At 46.0% G+C, this 16,108-nt stretch overlaps 1 protein-coding gene across 1 annotated transcript in view; it reads left to right on the forward strand.

Moving 5' to 3' along the window:
• The first annotated feature begins 9,278 nt into the window (after positions 1-9,278).
• Positions 9,279-16,108, forward strand: part of SMYD2 (SET and MYND domain containing 2) — a 267,680-nt gene continuing 260,850 nt past the window's right edge. Inside the window, exon 1 of the mRNA XM_085612913.1 lies at positions 9,279-10,008. Within this exon, the coding sequence (XP_085469039.1) occupies positions 9,818-10,008 (191 nt within the window). The 5' untranslated portion in view covers positions 9,279-9,817. The remainder of the gene's footprint in view (positions 10,009-16,108) is intronic.

Here is a 16,108-nt window from a genome sequence, read left to right on the forward strand (position 1 = left end):
GGACCTGTGGAAGATTCAGAAGGAGGACTGCTCTGCTGTCTGAAGAAGGAAGAATGGACCTGCTTGCCTTGAACCCAGGCTCTCCTCAAGTCACTCTGGGTGTCAGTTGGCTGACCTCCTGTTTGAGCTACATGGACACAACAAACTTCCAGAGGCCTTCCAGCAACTGCACATCACCAACTGGAACTGGTGCTGTCTAGGTCCTGGAGCTTTGGCTGGCATTAGAGTGCACTTTATTACTGTTTGACAGCTGCATAAATACTTTTCACACTGCCTCTAAGTTTAGACTGACTGCTTTTGTGCCAGACTACCAGAGGGTGAAGCACAGGTTAATTTATTGGCTTTTGTGGTTTACCATAACAAAGATTGTGTTGTTATGTGAGTGGGGATTCCAACCCCCTAAACTAATAGTCCAATTTCTTCCACACTTAGACAACAGAGGTAAGATCAAAAACCTTTAATGGATACTGCTCACTAAGTAATAACTGCTCCATGTCCCAGAGACAAGGCAGCATGTGAACACTGGTTCATCTCCTGCTTAAGGGTTGCCATGGTGCATCAACATCTACCCCATTAAACCTCTGAAAGTTAGTTAGTCCTAGTACTTGCCAAGACACCTGCACTTAAAGCCTGGGTATTTGCATTGTGTCACTAGTACCAGTCAACAGTGCATGTCACTAAGAACTGCAGTGTAACTCTACGTGCCAAAGGACTTTGTTTACGTTACACCATTTACATATGCCAGCATTCTTGTCTTTGTTGTCTAGATACAGTACTGTGTTCGCTGTTGTTTGCAGAAAAGGGCATATGTGCTTTGATACCATGCAATTTAACTCCTCTAATGAACACTTTTGTGTCTTTTTTCTTAAAATATCTGTGTACTTGAAGGTGCTTACATGGAGCATTACGGAAGAGGAACTGTGTGTGGAGTCTGTTATACAGGCAGACTGTAGTCCATGTGTGTGGTTATTATAGCCCATATGTGTGGTTATTAATGGAGAAAAGGGTTAGTATGAGTAAACTGTCTTTGTTTGTCAAGTGAATATTAATGGTGAGTGAACGCACCTCAGTGAGAGAAATCAGCATCGCGTAAAAGATGCTTTATTTTGTATTGGGCATTTAGACCGCTTTTTATTGACTGGAAATAAAGTATACAGCCAAAACCTTAAGTTCATCTTGTTGTGTGTATACGGGAACTCCCATTCAGAGTAGAAATGAAAAAGTTGATACATTTGCATTGTTTATGTCCACCGGGAAAGACAGCTTTTCAGGATTAATCAGAAATATTGGGGAACGTGTTGGTGTTTTGCATTAGGAAGTAAGACATAAATTATAACTGTTAGATCTGACAGCCTTAGGTTTGTCTTCCCCCAACCTTATTGTCCGTTTGCCTCACATTTTTGATGATTTATTTTTGTTGGCTCTTGGACTCTGAGCCCTTTTTCATTGCCAGCCAGTGTTAAAGTGCATGTGTTTCTCCCCTAAAACATCATTTAATTGACTTATCCACAATTGGCATATTTAATGTATCTATAAGTCCCTAGACAAGTGCACTACATGTGCCCAGGGCCTGTAAATTAAATGCTACTAGTAGGCATGCAGCCCTGATTGTGCAACCTACACAAGTATCACTTCAAACATGTGTCAGGTCTGCCACTGCAGAGTCTGTGTGTGCTGTCTTACGCCATGTCGACTTGCCATTTAAAGCCCCTTGCCAAGCCTTAAACTGCCATTTATTCCATATAAGTCACCACTAAGGTAGGTCCCAGGTAGCCCATAGGGCAGGGTGCTGTGTCATTAAAAGGTAGGATATTTAATTTTAAGTTTTGCATGTGCTGGTAGTGAAAAGCACCCAAATTTGTTTTTCAATACTGTGAGGCCGACCCTTCTCATAGGTTGACATTAGGAATTCCTTATTATACTAATTAGCTGTAATTCCTCATGGAGAAGGAGTAGCTCCTCTTTGCTGGCCATGTTGATATTTTCCTTACTATTTTAGAAATGCCACTTTTAGAAAGATGGCATGTCTTTGCACTTAGCTATGTGTGTCTGCAGCCTGTCTCCAATACACGTCTGGGGAGGGTGACAGCTGAACTTTGTGCAATGCCTCTAGACAGCACACACAAAGGAAGGGTAGGTGTGGCTGAGTGGACATTCACATCCTGATGGGTCACCCTGGGTAGGATGGGATGAGAGGAAGGAGCTGACACGCCTGAATGTCCCCACACAACGAGCTGCATACCCCCCTGTAGTGAATCTGGAGCCAGAGCTGGAAGGGAGGACCTCTGTGCACTTCAAAGCCCCTCTTTGAAGTCACCTCCACTTCAAAGGCACAACTGGATATAAATGCTGGGTCTCTGGCCACACCAAGTCAGACATTTCTGGACGTGTAAAGAAACTCTGCCAGAAAAAGGACTCACGTGCTACTAAAAGAACTACCACTGTGCTGGACTGCAGCTCTGAAAGAAATGTGTTTCTGCTGTGCTGCCCTGCTGCCTACTACCCTCTGTCTTCTGAGAAAGAACTTGTCTTTTGCTTGAACCCAGAGTGATCTCCAAGGGCATGCTGGTTTGCCTCCTGTTTTAAGACTCAGGGATATCAAAGTCTTACCCCCTTCTCCTGTGCCTGGTCCAGTGGAAGTGGATTGAGGTGCTTGCTCTGTCGTAAATAAAGTATTACGCACTCATAATTTCTATAGGTATCAATAGGATCATGCATAAAGCAAGAGGCTGAGTCCGTGGTATCAGGTTCAAACGGGCTTTATTCCAATAACTCGAGTTATAGGGAGAATGGTTCCATCACCACAAGGGATCAGGAAGGGTCTTCTGCAACTTTATACACAGAATACAGTATATATACATTCAATATTATACGTAAGCAGGAGCGCTTCAGGCAGAGCAAGAGAGAATGAGATAAGAGCATGTGGGCGTGTAAGTAGGCGTGAAGGTGGGTGTCCATGTGGGCGTCCACTTGATGAGTCATAGGTGAGTGTCATAGGTGGGTGGGTACCTGGAGGGGGTTGCGTGATCAGCTGGAACTTTACTGGAACTTTGCCTTACTTGTGCTCAACTCGAGCATGACGTGTAACTGACGTGTAACTGGGGGAAGGTTGCTGTGCAGCCGGGGAGTCTGGAAGAGAGGCCTTCAGTGTCAGGACGACCAGCACATCTTGTATTATCTGATATCTAAAGTCCGGAGCAGGAACTGATCTGTGACATAGGTTGCCCATCACCAAGAGCCGATGTGGCTTCTATTTCTTTATTCACTGCGTGGGCCTTACATGGGGGCTATGGGTTTTTCACTGACGTGAGCTTTGCAATCACTGAAAGGGAGACAGAAAGGCTAGGCTCTATCCTTTGCAGGCGGGTTTTGTTTATTCCTCCTTTTCCAGGCAGGAATGTGATTCAGTAGGAGTAAGCAGATAACCGTGCTCAATACTATCTCGGCACCCCGGACTGGGTCCCTTTGGCTGAGGCCCAAGTGTGCGAGGCCAAGGATACGCAGCTGCAGCTCTCAGAGCGTCTGAGGCCTGAAACCTCTTTTCGGGCTCCGGCTGAGCCACAAAATGGGCTTTCATGAAAATGGCACGAGTGCAGGAAAACATGATGCAAAACGTGTAGGCCTCAGTGCAGATTTGTCGTTTCTCTCATGGGAGACTTGATGGCAGGCCACGTTATAGCATAGGCATCATGGTTGACAAGCCATGGAGGGAAAATGCATGGCGTACATGCATGTACACGAAACGTTGGGGAACACATAGGGGACACATAGGCCTTGTCATAATCTTTATTTTCTCAGCTCCAGCGGAACAGATGAATCCTCTGCTGCGTGAGGCAGAAACAACGCATCCCCGCTGTTGAGGGAACAGAACCTGCGCATCGCACTTCGAACTGGTGTATCGCCATTGGAACTGCTGCATCCCCACCACTGCAGGAGAGATGATCGATGTATTCCATCGACTGCGTGGGGAAACCCAGCGCATTGCACTCAGAACCAATACATCTCAGAATTGGCACTTTGTCTTCGGAACCGACGCACCACCATCGTTGCGTGGAGAAAATCAATGCATTACCCTGACACCGCTCGGCTGAATCCTGCATCTGGCTGTTGCGACCAGAATGAAGGTATGTTTATTCAGTGTGCCTAGCGTGGCTCCTGTATCTGGTACACGCTCCATTGCAGTCCGCCTGAACCTTTTATTTTGCCCCGGGCCATCTCAACCAGATAACCCCATAGGCGCTTATTGCTTCTAAGCGCTACATTTTACTTTTAATCTTTACAAATGTATATCTTGACTTCTACTTACTGGATTTTTGTCGTTTTGGTTTTGTTTTATTTATTAAATATAATCTATTTTCGTAAGCTAGTGTGGAGTCTTTTCTGGAGTTTCCACTGTGTTACTGTTTGAAGTGTTGCACAAATACTTTACACATTGGCTCGTAAGAAAGCCTGACTGCCGGCCTGCTCCATGCCACGCTACAAGAAGGCGAGCAAAGGCTAATTTATGGTGTCTATCTGACTTACCCTGCCTAGGATTGTGGTTCCTGCTTGGACAGGGTGCATACCTCTGCCAACCAGAAACCCAGTTTCTAACAACTCACAATCAAGCTTAAAAATGCATCATTTTGGGGCGAACGCATACACCAATAGAAGTTATGTTGCAGTGCTGAGAGAATTAGTCATCACACGTTTAGGTCAGAGGCACTAGAAGTAGGGGAGCAGGAGGTGGTGCAGCACCCCCAAAAGAACCATGTTGTGGTTCAGAAGGTGAATGATCAATAAAGATACCTGTGAAGTTTCTTTATATCTTGTCACATTTAGAATGTGTTCAAAAGCAAGGGTCAAATATCAGGCTATGTCTTCTGAAAAATTGCTGCTTAGGGCCTGATTAAGAGTTGAGGCGTTATTTATCACCCTGACGAATAACTATACCACAGAGTACGTTATATATTTGGTGCGTTCAATAACACCTATTACAAGTATATGGAGAATATCATGCTGATTTTTGTGTTTAACACAAACAAATCTGCATGATACAGTAAATACTGTATGTTTTCCCCTGTTAAATTTCAGCAGGTTTAACCCGCCGAAAATTTAACGAAAGTTGGGTTATTTAACGCATCCAATTAATATCGGATGCGTTAAATAAAACCAAACTCGTAATTCTGTCCTGTGGTTAAACAGGGGTTTAAGCACAGCACATAATTTAACAAGCAACTCATAATTAGGACCTTAGGGCCTGATAACAAGTAGAGGTGCTATTTATCGAACCTGGTAAATAACGATATCACAGGGTTTATTTATTGGGTGAGCTAAATAGCACCTATTTTGAGATTCTGTGAAATGAACTGAGGATTTTGGTGTTTACCGCACCAACATCCAAACGATACGGTAAATACTGTATGCTTTTCCCCAGTAAATTTCAGCAGGTTTGACCTGCCAAAATTTAATGAATGTTGAGTTATTTAATGCATCCGATAATTATTCTGACCCATGCATAAAAAAGGGGGTTTACGCATGGGTTGGAATTTAACAAGCAATTCTTATAAAAGTTATATTTACTTTTCTTTCTTTGCATGCAAAGTGACAAGATTGTGTAATGGGACCTAAGTGACAATCTTGATCCTTTACAGTGTGTGTGAAATGTAAAGCTGTATGTAGGATGTCATTTTGTGTCTAACACAAAACACAATTGAAATAATTGTAAATTAACTATATAAATATTTCAAAGTGTTTCAGCAGTAAGGAAAGCACAAATAAGGCACATTTTAAATCCTGAAGTGTGATGGAAACAGATTTTAATAATATCAAAACAAATCAAGACACTTTACTTGGTGATGTGTGTATAAGCAATGGCTGAAACCTGTTTTCTAAAGATTATCATTTAAGCACTATTTAGTCTTATCACTAAAACTGTCTGTGCAAATTTAGTGGCCTTTTCAATAGAAACTGTACTGTCTTTAAATGGCAACGCGTTACCACACCATGCTTTAGTGATATATTAGCAACAGTATGCACCGCCTGACACTAACCACCCTTACCTCTCTCATAGGCTACACTTGGTCTTTGAATGAAACTTGGATTTTTTGCACAATACCTATGACTTCTGTGATCTATCATTGGTGGCAGAACCCCCACTCTAAAGATTGTTCCAGCACCACTGGTTTGGGTTAAAGATATAGATAGGAAAAGATAAACTGCCAGTTAATGCAGCATTACCGTAACTCCAAGGTCCCCTTCCCAAAAATGTTTGTCATTAAGTTCTCAATGGAAAACTCTTTCCTGTTATATCTGAACAGAGTTCACAATGGGAAACCTCTTCCTATTGCATTTGTTACATTTTACAAAACAAAACCCCCCCCATTGTAATTGTAGTGGATTACACCATGCATGGCCCTTTCTACTTTGACACAAAATGTGCATCATTAATAGGGCTCCTGGTTCTGTGGTTTTTATTTTTTGTACATTTCCTTCTGAATTTATCTGTATTCATGTTTTGCTAATTGTATCTGTATTTATCCATATTTAGGTTTGGCTTTTTGAAAAAATGAAACAAACTAGAAAATTGCCACATTTACTTAACCGAAAAATGTGCACTGATGCTTGAATGCCGTAGTTTTAAATAACATGACCCACAGATGATTAATCAATGCACTTATATGAAACATGCAAATTTTAATATCACCCTTGTGCCTAATCACTGCCGTTGAAGCCACTTTACTAAAATCCATTTCGGTTTTTTAACACCCTTATCTGTCAATCTGCACATCTATTGGTCTGGCAGTCATGGCTGACAGCATTTAGAATTAGCAAATACAACAAGATGGAGGGAGTGCTGAAACTTTTCAACTACTCACCCCCAGTTAAGAGATCTGGGTTTAATCCATCATTCTTTTGCTCACTATGCTATCCCAGTTTGGACCAAACCATATGCAAATCAGTCTTGACCCTGCTCCCCATGGAAACAGTCCAGTCGGAACTGCCAGGCCAGGTCCTCCCTAGACCGGAAACAGACATTCTGGGACTGCTTTCAGGGTATCACCTCTCAAAAGACAGGCTAGCTTGAATCCAGTGGCACAGCGAGCAAAGGATACACATCTGGGCATACTCTTGGCCACTTGGGGCAAGCATAGTAAATACAGTGTGAAAGGTATGGCCAGAAGTGGGTTCAGTGTTCACTGAACCACTGGATTCAAACTAGCCTGGCCGATGAGGGGTGATGCCCAGAAACCAGTCCCAGGATAGTGGTTTCCCAACCAGGGAGGACCTGGCTTGGCAGTTCGGGATGGATTGGTCCCATGAGGACTGATTTTCATATGGGTGGGTCCAAACTGGGGTGGTGTATCGCCCTAAGTGGGAAGAGTATGCCCAGACGTGTGTTCCGTGCTCGCTGCGCCACTGGATTCAAGATAGCCTGGCTGATTAAGGCTGTTGCCCCAAAACCTGTCCCAGGATGCTTGTTTCCAGTCCAGGGAGGAGCTGGCTTGGCAGTTTGGGCTAGACTGTTGTCAAGATTGATTTGCATATGGCTGGGTCCAACCTTGGATGGTGTGGTGAGCAAAAGAACGATGGATTAAATCCTGACAGGGGATGAATGTTTGTATTGTGCAGCATTCCGCCCAACATTTGTTCCTTTAGCATTTAGAATCACTCAAAAAGCAACACAATGTCCTTTGTTATCCACATTTAAAAAATAAATGCAGACAGGAAAACAATTGGCTTTGTCTGTATTTTTTTGCAAAAAAAAGAAAATCAGTAAAAATGGAAAACATGAAGCCTTTAATATTAATGACTTTTATCAGTCATGAGCAATGGTACTGCTTCCTAGATAGGACGCTACACCCACTCCCCAATCGAATGACTAAAATAAAAAACAACCAAGAGGGGATGCCAAAGCACACTCATATTGTTTTTGACTTATTTGTGATTAAGCGACTTAAAAAAATTGAAACAGGTGAGCTGCTCACATTTAAACACTTAAGGAACAACCTGTGGTTTCTGGCCTAGGTAATTTCCTAGTCAATCATGTATTATAAACCTTGCAAATCAGTATCGCGGGATCTCTTAAACTCTCGTTTTAAAATCTTGTTACATTTTGTGGCAGGCAACTGTTGGGCAAGCAAGGGGTCCCTGTAAGCAGTTGTCACTCTGCAGGCCAGGTCCTCCCTAGACCGGAAACAGACATTCTGGGACTGCTTTCAGGGTATCACCTCTCAAAAGACAGGCTAGCTTGAATCCAGTGGCACAGCGAGCAAAGGATACACATCTGGGCATACTCTTGGCCACTTGGGGCAAGCATAGTAAATACAGTGTGAAAGGTATGGCCAGAAGTGGGTTCAGTGTTCACTGAACCACTGGATTCAAACTAGCCTGGCCGATGAGGGGTGATGCCCAGAAACCAGTCCCAGGATAGTGGTTTCCCAACCAGGGAGGACCTGGCTTGGCAGTTCGGGATGGATTGGTCCCATGAGGACTGATTTTCATATGGGTGGGTCCAAACTGGGGTGGTGTATCGCCCTAAGTGGGAAGAGTATGCCCAGACGTGTGTTCCGTGCTCGCTGCGCCACTGGATTCAAGATAGCCTGGCTGATTAAGGCTGTTGCCCCAAAACCTGTCCCAGGATGCTTGTTTCCAGTCCAGGGAGGAGCTGGCTTGGCAGTTTGGGCTAGACTGTTGTCAAGATTGATTTGCATATGGCTGGGTCCAACCTTGGATGGTGTGGTGAGCAAAAGAACGATGGATTAAATCCTGACAGGGGATGAATGTTTGTATTGTGCAGCATTCCGCCCAACATTTGTTCCTTTAGCATTTAGAATCACTCAAAAAGCAACACAATGTCCTTTGTTATCCACATTTAAAAAATAAATGCAGACAGGAAAACAATTGGCTTTGTCTGTATTTTTTTGCAAAAAAAAGAAAATCAGTAAAAATGGAAAACATGAAGCCTTTAATATTAATGACTTTTATCAGTCATGAGCAATGGTACTGCTTCCTAGATAGGACGCTACACCCACTCCCCAATCGAATGACTAAAATAAAAAACAACCAAGAGGGGATGCCAAAGCACACTCATATTGTTTTTGACTTATTTGTGATTAAGCGACTTAAAAAAATTGAAACAGGTGAGCTGCTCACATTTAAACACTTAAGGAACAACCTGTGGTTTCTGGCCTAGGTAATTTCCTAGTCAATCATGTATTATAAACCTTGCAAATCAGTATCGCGGGATCTCTTAAACTCTCGTTTTAAAATCTTGTTACATTTTGTGGCAGGCAACTGTTGGGCAAGCAAGGGGTCCCTGTAAGCAGTTGTCACTCTGCACAGCTGTAGTGGCCACACGAGGGCTATGGGGGGCAGGCCGCCTGCAGCTCTACTTAGGTCACCATTACCTTGTATGTCTTGCATTTTTTTCCCTAAGCGTGACGCGGCTCCATTAATAGCAAAGAAGAAAAAAAAACGTGTAAAGTGCAGCTCCTCGAGGAGCTGGCAGAGCCAGGAAGAGACAATACAAAGTGTGACAGCAGCAGCGGCAAGAGGCTGAGGAGCGGCCCCCACCCCCTGTGTGTGTGCGTGGAGAGAGATCAGCCTGCAGAGCGGCTTCTTCGGCAGGGCTGCAAGAGCAGGCCACGGTGGAGACAGAGGCCTGGAGGGAGCAGCGCCCTGCCAGGCACAGAGCCTGCACACAGGCCGGTAGAGGGACCGCGCAGGCACAACCCGTCCCAAGGACCCAACACACAGCGCTGAACAGGCAAGCAACCTCCGCACAAAGACAGACCGGCACAGCGCCCGGGAAGGAGGCCACGGTCCGGGCTTCAGGATGAAGAGCGAGGCGGCGCCGCCCCCTGCGCCCCCCGGGGGCATGGAGAGCTTCACCAGCCCGGGCAAGGGCCGGGGGCTGCGGGCTCTGCGGCAGTTCAGGGTCGGGGAGCTGGTCTTCGCCTGCCCGGCCTACACCTATGTGCTGACAGACAACGAGAGGGGAAACCACTGCGACTACTGCTTCACCAGGTACCGGGGGAGGGGCGCGCGCAACGGTGGCCGTGTGAGTGTGTGTGCGGCGCCTGCCATGTGTCTGCTGGCCCCGTCTCCTGAGAGGGGTGCTGCGCCGCAGCAGCACCCGGCTCCAGCCGCAGACAGCGTGGCCCTTCCTGCCGGCGTCAGCAACAAGCGCTGTATCCGGGTGCAGAGCTTCCATGCTGCAGGAGACAAACTCCTCCCAGCACAGGCGGCTTCTGCGGAAGGAGCTCCTCTCTCGCACATGCAGCCCTGCAAAACAAGTAACTGCGCACACCTGAGGCGAGTAGTTCACCCCCTTACTCCACTAACACCCGCCCCTGTCCCGAGCCCCAAAACAAACCTCCCCACCCGGATACCGTAAAGTCTCCAGTCCTTCTATTGGGCAGAGCACTAAAAACGTGACTCCCCTGCACCCTTAAACCCACCAGCTCTTGCGTGGCTAGCAACCCTAAAATCACCACCACTTCCACCGAACAGCTGATTCCCACCTTCTTAAACCAACGGCCCCTTCGCCGCTTTAATTCTTTGCCTAAACTATGCCGACCCTCTTTCTGAGCAGACTGGCCCTCTTTCTGAGCAGACTTGTCATAAACTGAGCAGCTCTCACAACCCCTGAGATCTCCGCATCATCGTCTACTCCCGAAGCAATGCTGTCACTTTACCTATACACAGCAGCCATCGCATAGCCGCATACTACTCTAACTTCTATCACCAGTGGCTCCTCCTACTTTACCCCATATTAAAAATATGTTCAGTTCAATGCATTTTAAAGAAGAAATTAATTTAATCACAACCCTTGGATTTAGGGATCAGTCCAATTTATAATCTATGGCATTCTTTCTTTGAGTATCTGTCTCTCTATGCTGTCCTTCACACCAGTTGCCCTAAACCAGGGATGCAGGAATTATTCAGCACTGGAAGCCCTAATAAAGCTGCAGGGATGGTCAAATTATGTGGCAAGAAAAGGCAAATTATGAAAGCCCATTTTTTGGTAGTATTACTTCATTATTTTGTAATGTTTACACTTCCTTACACTGTCTGGGCATAGGTTTCACCTCAGTACCCGTTTAACAGCCAACTATATCAAGAAGCAAAAGAAAGGTGACCGGTCGTCATTTGCAAATTTCCTTCCACTGTGCTGCAACAGGTGTCACTGCCTATTTAGTAACTTTTGATCTGTTTAAGATAGAAACGTGTTTTGTTTAAATTTGCAGATTATGGAAATTGTGGCAAATAGCATTTATGCCCCGAACCAAGATCATATTCCCTTTCTGCTACAGCTCTCTAAACCACTGTCAGAAATGGCATTAAGCGACCTGATCCTGGGGAGTGTGGGGGGTTTAATTGTGTTGTTGACCTGGTAATAGATAGATCGACCTCCCTCCCTTTACGGGGTACAATGGCAGCCTCGACAGCTAAGGGCCTAAGGTAATGGATATCCTGGTGGGAGCTTTTAGACGTTTGGAGACTACAAAACAAACAAAAGAGGGAATACTCCTTTTACTCACCACTTTATGATCTCCATACCAGATTAGATATGTTTCTCTGCTCCAATCAATTGGCGCCCGCGCTGGCTGGAGCAGAGCACCTGGGGCATTCCATATCGAACCATAGTCCTCTCCTGTTGAGATTTGCCCCTGCTCCCGAAAGGGCCCCCCTCCCGTTATGAAGACTAGACCCCAAATTACTTGAAGACGACTCTTTCAGACAGTAGTTGTCAGATGCAATTTTATCTTATTTTGAAAAGAACCAAAGAACAGCAAGAACCCCCTCTGATAGAGCTGGACAGCGTTAAGGTGGTGGTCCGGGGACAATATATGGGCCAAACGGTGGGTGCCAGACAGGAGATTAATCAGGAACTCGGGTGGCTGGGATCCCAAATACTAACACTTGATAGGGAAATTGGAAGAGAAGTGGAAGCCAAGAAACGACTGTCGGACGCAAAAAGCAAATACAATTAAACCTGGGAACAGTTGAGACTCCTAGATTTCCGAATTTACCAGGAGAGGCAGCACGTAGAAGGAGGGAAGGCTGGGAAATTACTAGCCTGGTTAATTCGGCCAGAAAGCACGGATCCCTGATTACCAACATCCTAACACCTGAAGGACAGTCTATTTTCTCCCAATGATACATTCAGAGACTACTACGTTAAACCATTCGAGAGGCCAGGAGAGGTACAGGAAGAAAAGATGGTGACTTAACTAGAGGGATTGCGATTACAAAGGGTAGATCAGGTCACACGGAAAAGCCTGGAGATGGCGATCACCACACAGGAAATCAGTGGAGCAATCAAGGAAATGGGCAGAGGGAAAAGGCCAAGGCCGGATGGTCTCCCAGCAGAGACCATCCGGCCTTGGCGTAGCCTTGCGTAGCGCTTCTGGGCCCACGCCTTGAAAAAATGTATGCCGCTGCGTTACAAGCGGGTCGCCTCCCAGTTTCCACTAGAGAAGCACTGGGAGTCCCATTGCCCAAAACTAAATCAAACTCTGCGGGTACAGCGGACTTCAGACCTCTGTCAATGCTGAATCTCGATTTCAAATTGCTTAGCAAGGTGATGGCCAATAGGCTTCTGACACACATGAAGCAACTGGTCTACACAGACCAAAATGGGATCATCCCGACCCGGTTGACCTCTAACAACTTGAGAAGGCTGTACCATGTTCTATTTCACAAGGGCCTGACGAAGAACCCTGATGCCGTGGTGATGGTGGTAGACCTGGAAAAGGACTTTGATTCACTACGTTGGGACTTCTTGCTGTAGGTGATGTGGACAATGGGACTAGGTGATGAATGGTTGTGATGGGTTCGCTTGTTGTACTCGGACCCAACGGCAAGGGTGCGCACAGTCGGAGTGATCTCTGCACCTTATTCCATATATTGAGGGACTCGCCAGGGTCGCCCACTGTCACCACTGCTATTTGCTCTGGCTATGGAGCCACTTGCTTTAGACGTGAGGGTACGAACCATGGAATAATATTGGATGGATCGGTAGATATAATATCATTATATGCAGACGACATTTTGTTTTACATAAGGGATGGAACACAGGACATTTTGAGAGCGATTCACATTTTGGAGGAGTTTGCGAAGTTTTAAACTCGGAAGACCCCCATATTTTCGGCGAGGCCCACTCTGGCCAGACTGATAGACCTACCAGCGGGACCCACATGGACCCCGAGCTCATTTAAATACCTATGCATTCAGGTGTTCCATAGTGAGACGGTCCTCCTAGACGGGAACCTGGGCAGGGCCATTAGAGCACTAAAGTCAAATGTGTCCTTCTGGCGATCCCTTAAACTCTTGGTTATGGCCAGAATAGTGCTTTCCAAAATGGTTATGCTACACAGGCTGCTATACTATTTTGTTAATCTTCCTGTGGTGATCCCAAAGAGATGGTTTAGGGACATGGACACCTTGTTGAGGGACCTAATCTGGGATGGTGGTCGAAATAGAGTATCCCTCATGGTCTTGAGACAACCCTTAACAATGGGGGGGGGGGGGACTTGGTGCTCTGGATTTTGAAGAATACTATCTAGCGACACATCTTTAGTGGCTGGCCCAATCGGTGGATGGGAGGCGGCTAGAGATACTGGCATTACCAGGACAATCCCCTCATGGGACATTACTCCCTAAGATATTAAACCCCAAACACAAGAGCAAAAGTATAGGGGTGCTGCTAAAAGTAGCCTTGAAATGCTGGGATAGATGCATAAGGCGTGCAGCAGAGACACCCCTTTATGCACCCAACCTACCAATAGTAGGACTACCACGGAGGGGTGACGGTTCCCCCTTCACACAGGGCTAATTGAGAGAATGTGTGGTAGCGGGAGTGACCACAGTCCGGGACTGCTACCAGGATGGAGAATTACTCCCCCTGCCAAAATTCCTGGAATATCATGAACTATCGCTAGGTCAATTCTTAAATTACCACAATGTCTGGGGAAAACTGACCACACTCTGGGGTAGAAACACACACAAACCTAACACACACACGGCCCTCCAGGCAGTGGTGACACTCAGATCAGCCAGACACCTGGTAAAATGATTATATGTGGCGATAATGGCCCTGACGGAGATGCCCCTATCACACACACAGGAGAAATGGGAGGACCTAGTTGGTTGGCCTCTGACTAGTGCGGAATGGAAGAAAGCCTTAGGGAGCCCAAAGAAGATCTCAAGAAATGCCAACTTTAAAATTGTACAGTTTAATATACTCCATATGACTTACCTCACACCACATAGGCTCAACATTATGAAGGAGATCAGAAATGCCCTAAATGCGCAGAACTAGATGACAATGTTTTACTCATGATTTGGAGTTGCACAGTGATACAGACATACTGGCTAAAGATTATAGAGACCCTAAACTGATTCTTTGCGCGCACTATGAAATGCTGCCTGGAAGTCTGCCTGTTAGGACTATTTCCGCGGCCTAAAGGCAAAAATATTGGGCACAGGTTTGTTGACCTGGCCTTGCTTTTGGCGAAATGGCGAATTACCCTCAGATGGCGTGCAAACATGGGCCCCAGATTGTCTGAATGGGAAAATGATGTATTGACTTGGGCTAGGGCAGAGGAAAGGGCACTAACGCAAGAGGATAAAATTATAGGGGTGGCCGAATTTGCGTAGTCACGCTACGCAAGCTCCACGAAATGGTAAAAAATCTCCGCGAGCGTGCAGAGTTCCGCGAACACGCGGAATTGCTTGTTCCGCCCATTCGCAATGCTTTTTTCCTGTTTGCGAACGCTATTTGCGTGCTCGGGGGGAAATATCTCACAAACACGCATTTTGAAAGCACGAACAAGCAAAAAATTCCACGGATTGCGGAATTTTGGGCAGTTCCGCGTTCCTCGCAGAATGTGAAATTACCCAAATTCCGCGAGCGGAACTGAATTTAACACCCAGGCCTACAAAATTACCAAAAGGCGCAAACCCTTGGCTGAACCCTGGGCGGAAATATTAAGGGTATGGCAAACTCGAGGATCAGGGGAAAATGAGAATCACATTCAGGACCCTCGGCCTGCAGTAGAAGAAGAGACTGCCATCAACCGGGTGCCAGACTAGCTGACCATTAGAAACATGCCATACAAAAAGATAGTGCACACAGGCAGCAGAGTTAACAGCGAAGACCTTTCGACCAGTGCCACATGAGCTGCTCTTCTTAAATTCATCAGGTGTGACATAACTGAGCAGCCATCACCTAGGTGCAGCTTTCCCTCAAGCACATTATTTTAACCATTGCTCCTCACTTCAACAGCAAAACCCATTAGCACATCTCCTTAAACTTGCAAGCTACCCCTGAGCAGATACATTATATGAGCTGCTTGTTCAACAGATCTTTCTAAACAAAGTGCCCTAAGTCTGAAGACACGCTGAAGCAGTCCTCCACAGACTCAGAACTATTCCTTCTTATTCCAGCTCAGCTGCTCCCACTTCTTACCTCAGCAGCACTTTTAAACCCAGATGCTATCTATCCTGAGCAGCAAACCGTGAGCTCAACTACTTTTTCTTAAGAGCAGCACAGCATAGGCGCTGTAGCTTTCCCCCAAAGAAGCACTGTATAGATTAACCTGAATTAGCGGCATTCTTCCTTAGAAGCAATGCATTAACTCAACTGGCTCCCCCCTGAGTAGCGGCTCTTAAGCTTAGCTGCTTTCCCTCCTGAGCAGCAACCTGTAGACTCAGAAGGTCTCACTTCTAAACTGACCTGATTGCTCGGCAGCATTTCCTCCTGAGAAGGGTTCTTTCTGTAGGCTCAGCTTTATTCCCTTATAAAGTTGCACACTTCGTCTCAACTGCTCTCTCCAGCCTCGCATGGCCTTCTGAGCAGCAACCCTTAAGCTCTGCTTCTCTCCCACAAAGTGCTTAATTTGAGCCGGTGCTCGGCACTGGTACCTAATCCTCGGCACCGGTGCTTATAGCACCAGTTTAGGAAATACATATAAGAGAAGGCACATGATTTTCCCCAGACTCACAGGATGTTGATCCATGCCGAGTCTCGAACGGGGTTCGCCAGCTCCGAAATCAGGAGCATTACCCAATAGGCCAAGTCCTCTCCAGGTTAATAAGTGCTGGGGCTCGAGTCAGGAGG

This window comes from Triturus cristatus, chromosome 6, assembly GCF_964204655.1.
Source record: "Triturus cristatus chromosome 6, aTriCri1.1, whole genome shotgun sequence".
Taxonomy (NCBI): Eukaryota; Metazoa; Chordata; class Amphibia; order Caudata; family Salamandridae; genus Triturus; species Triturus cristatus.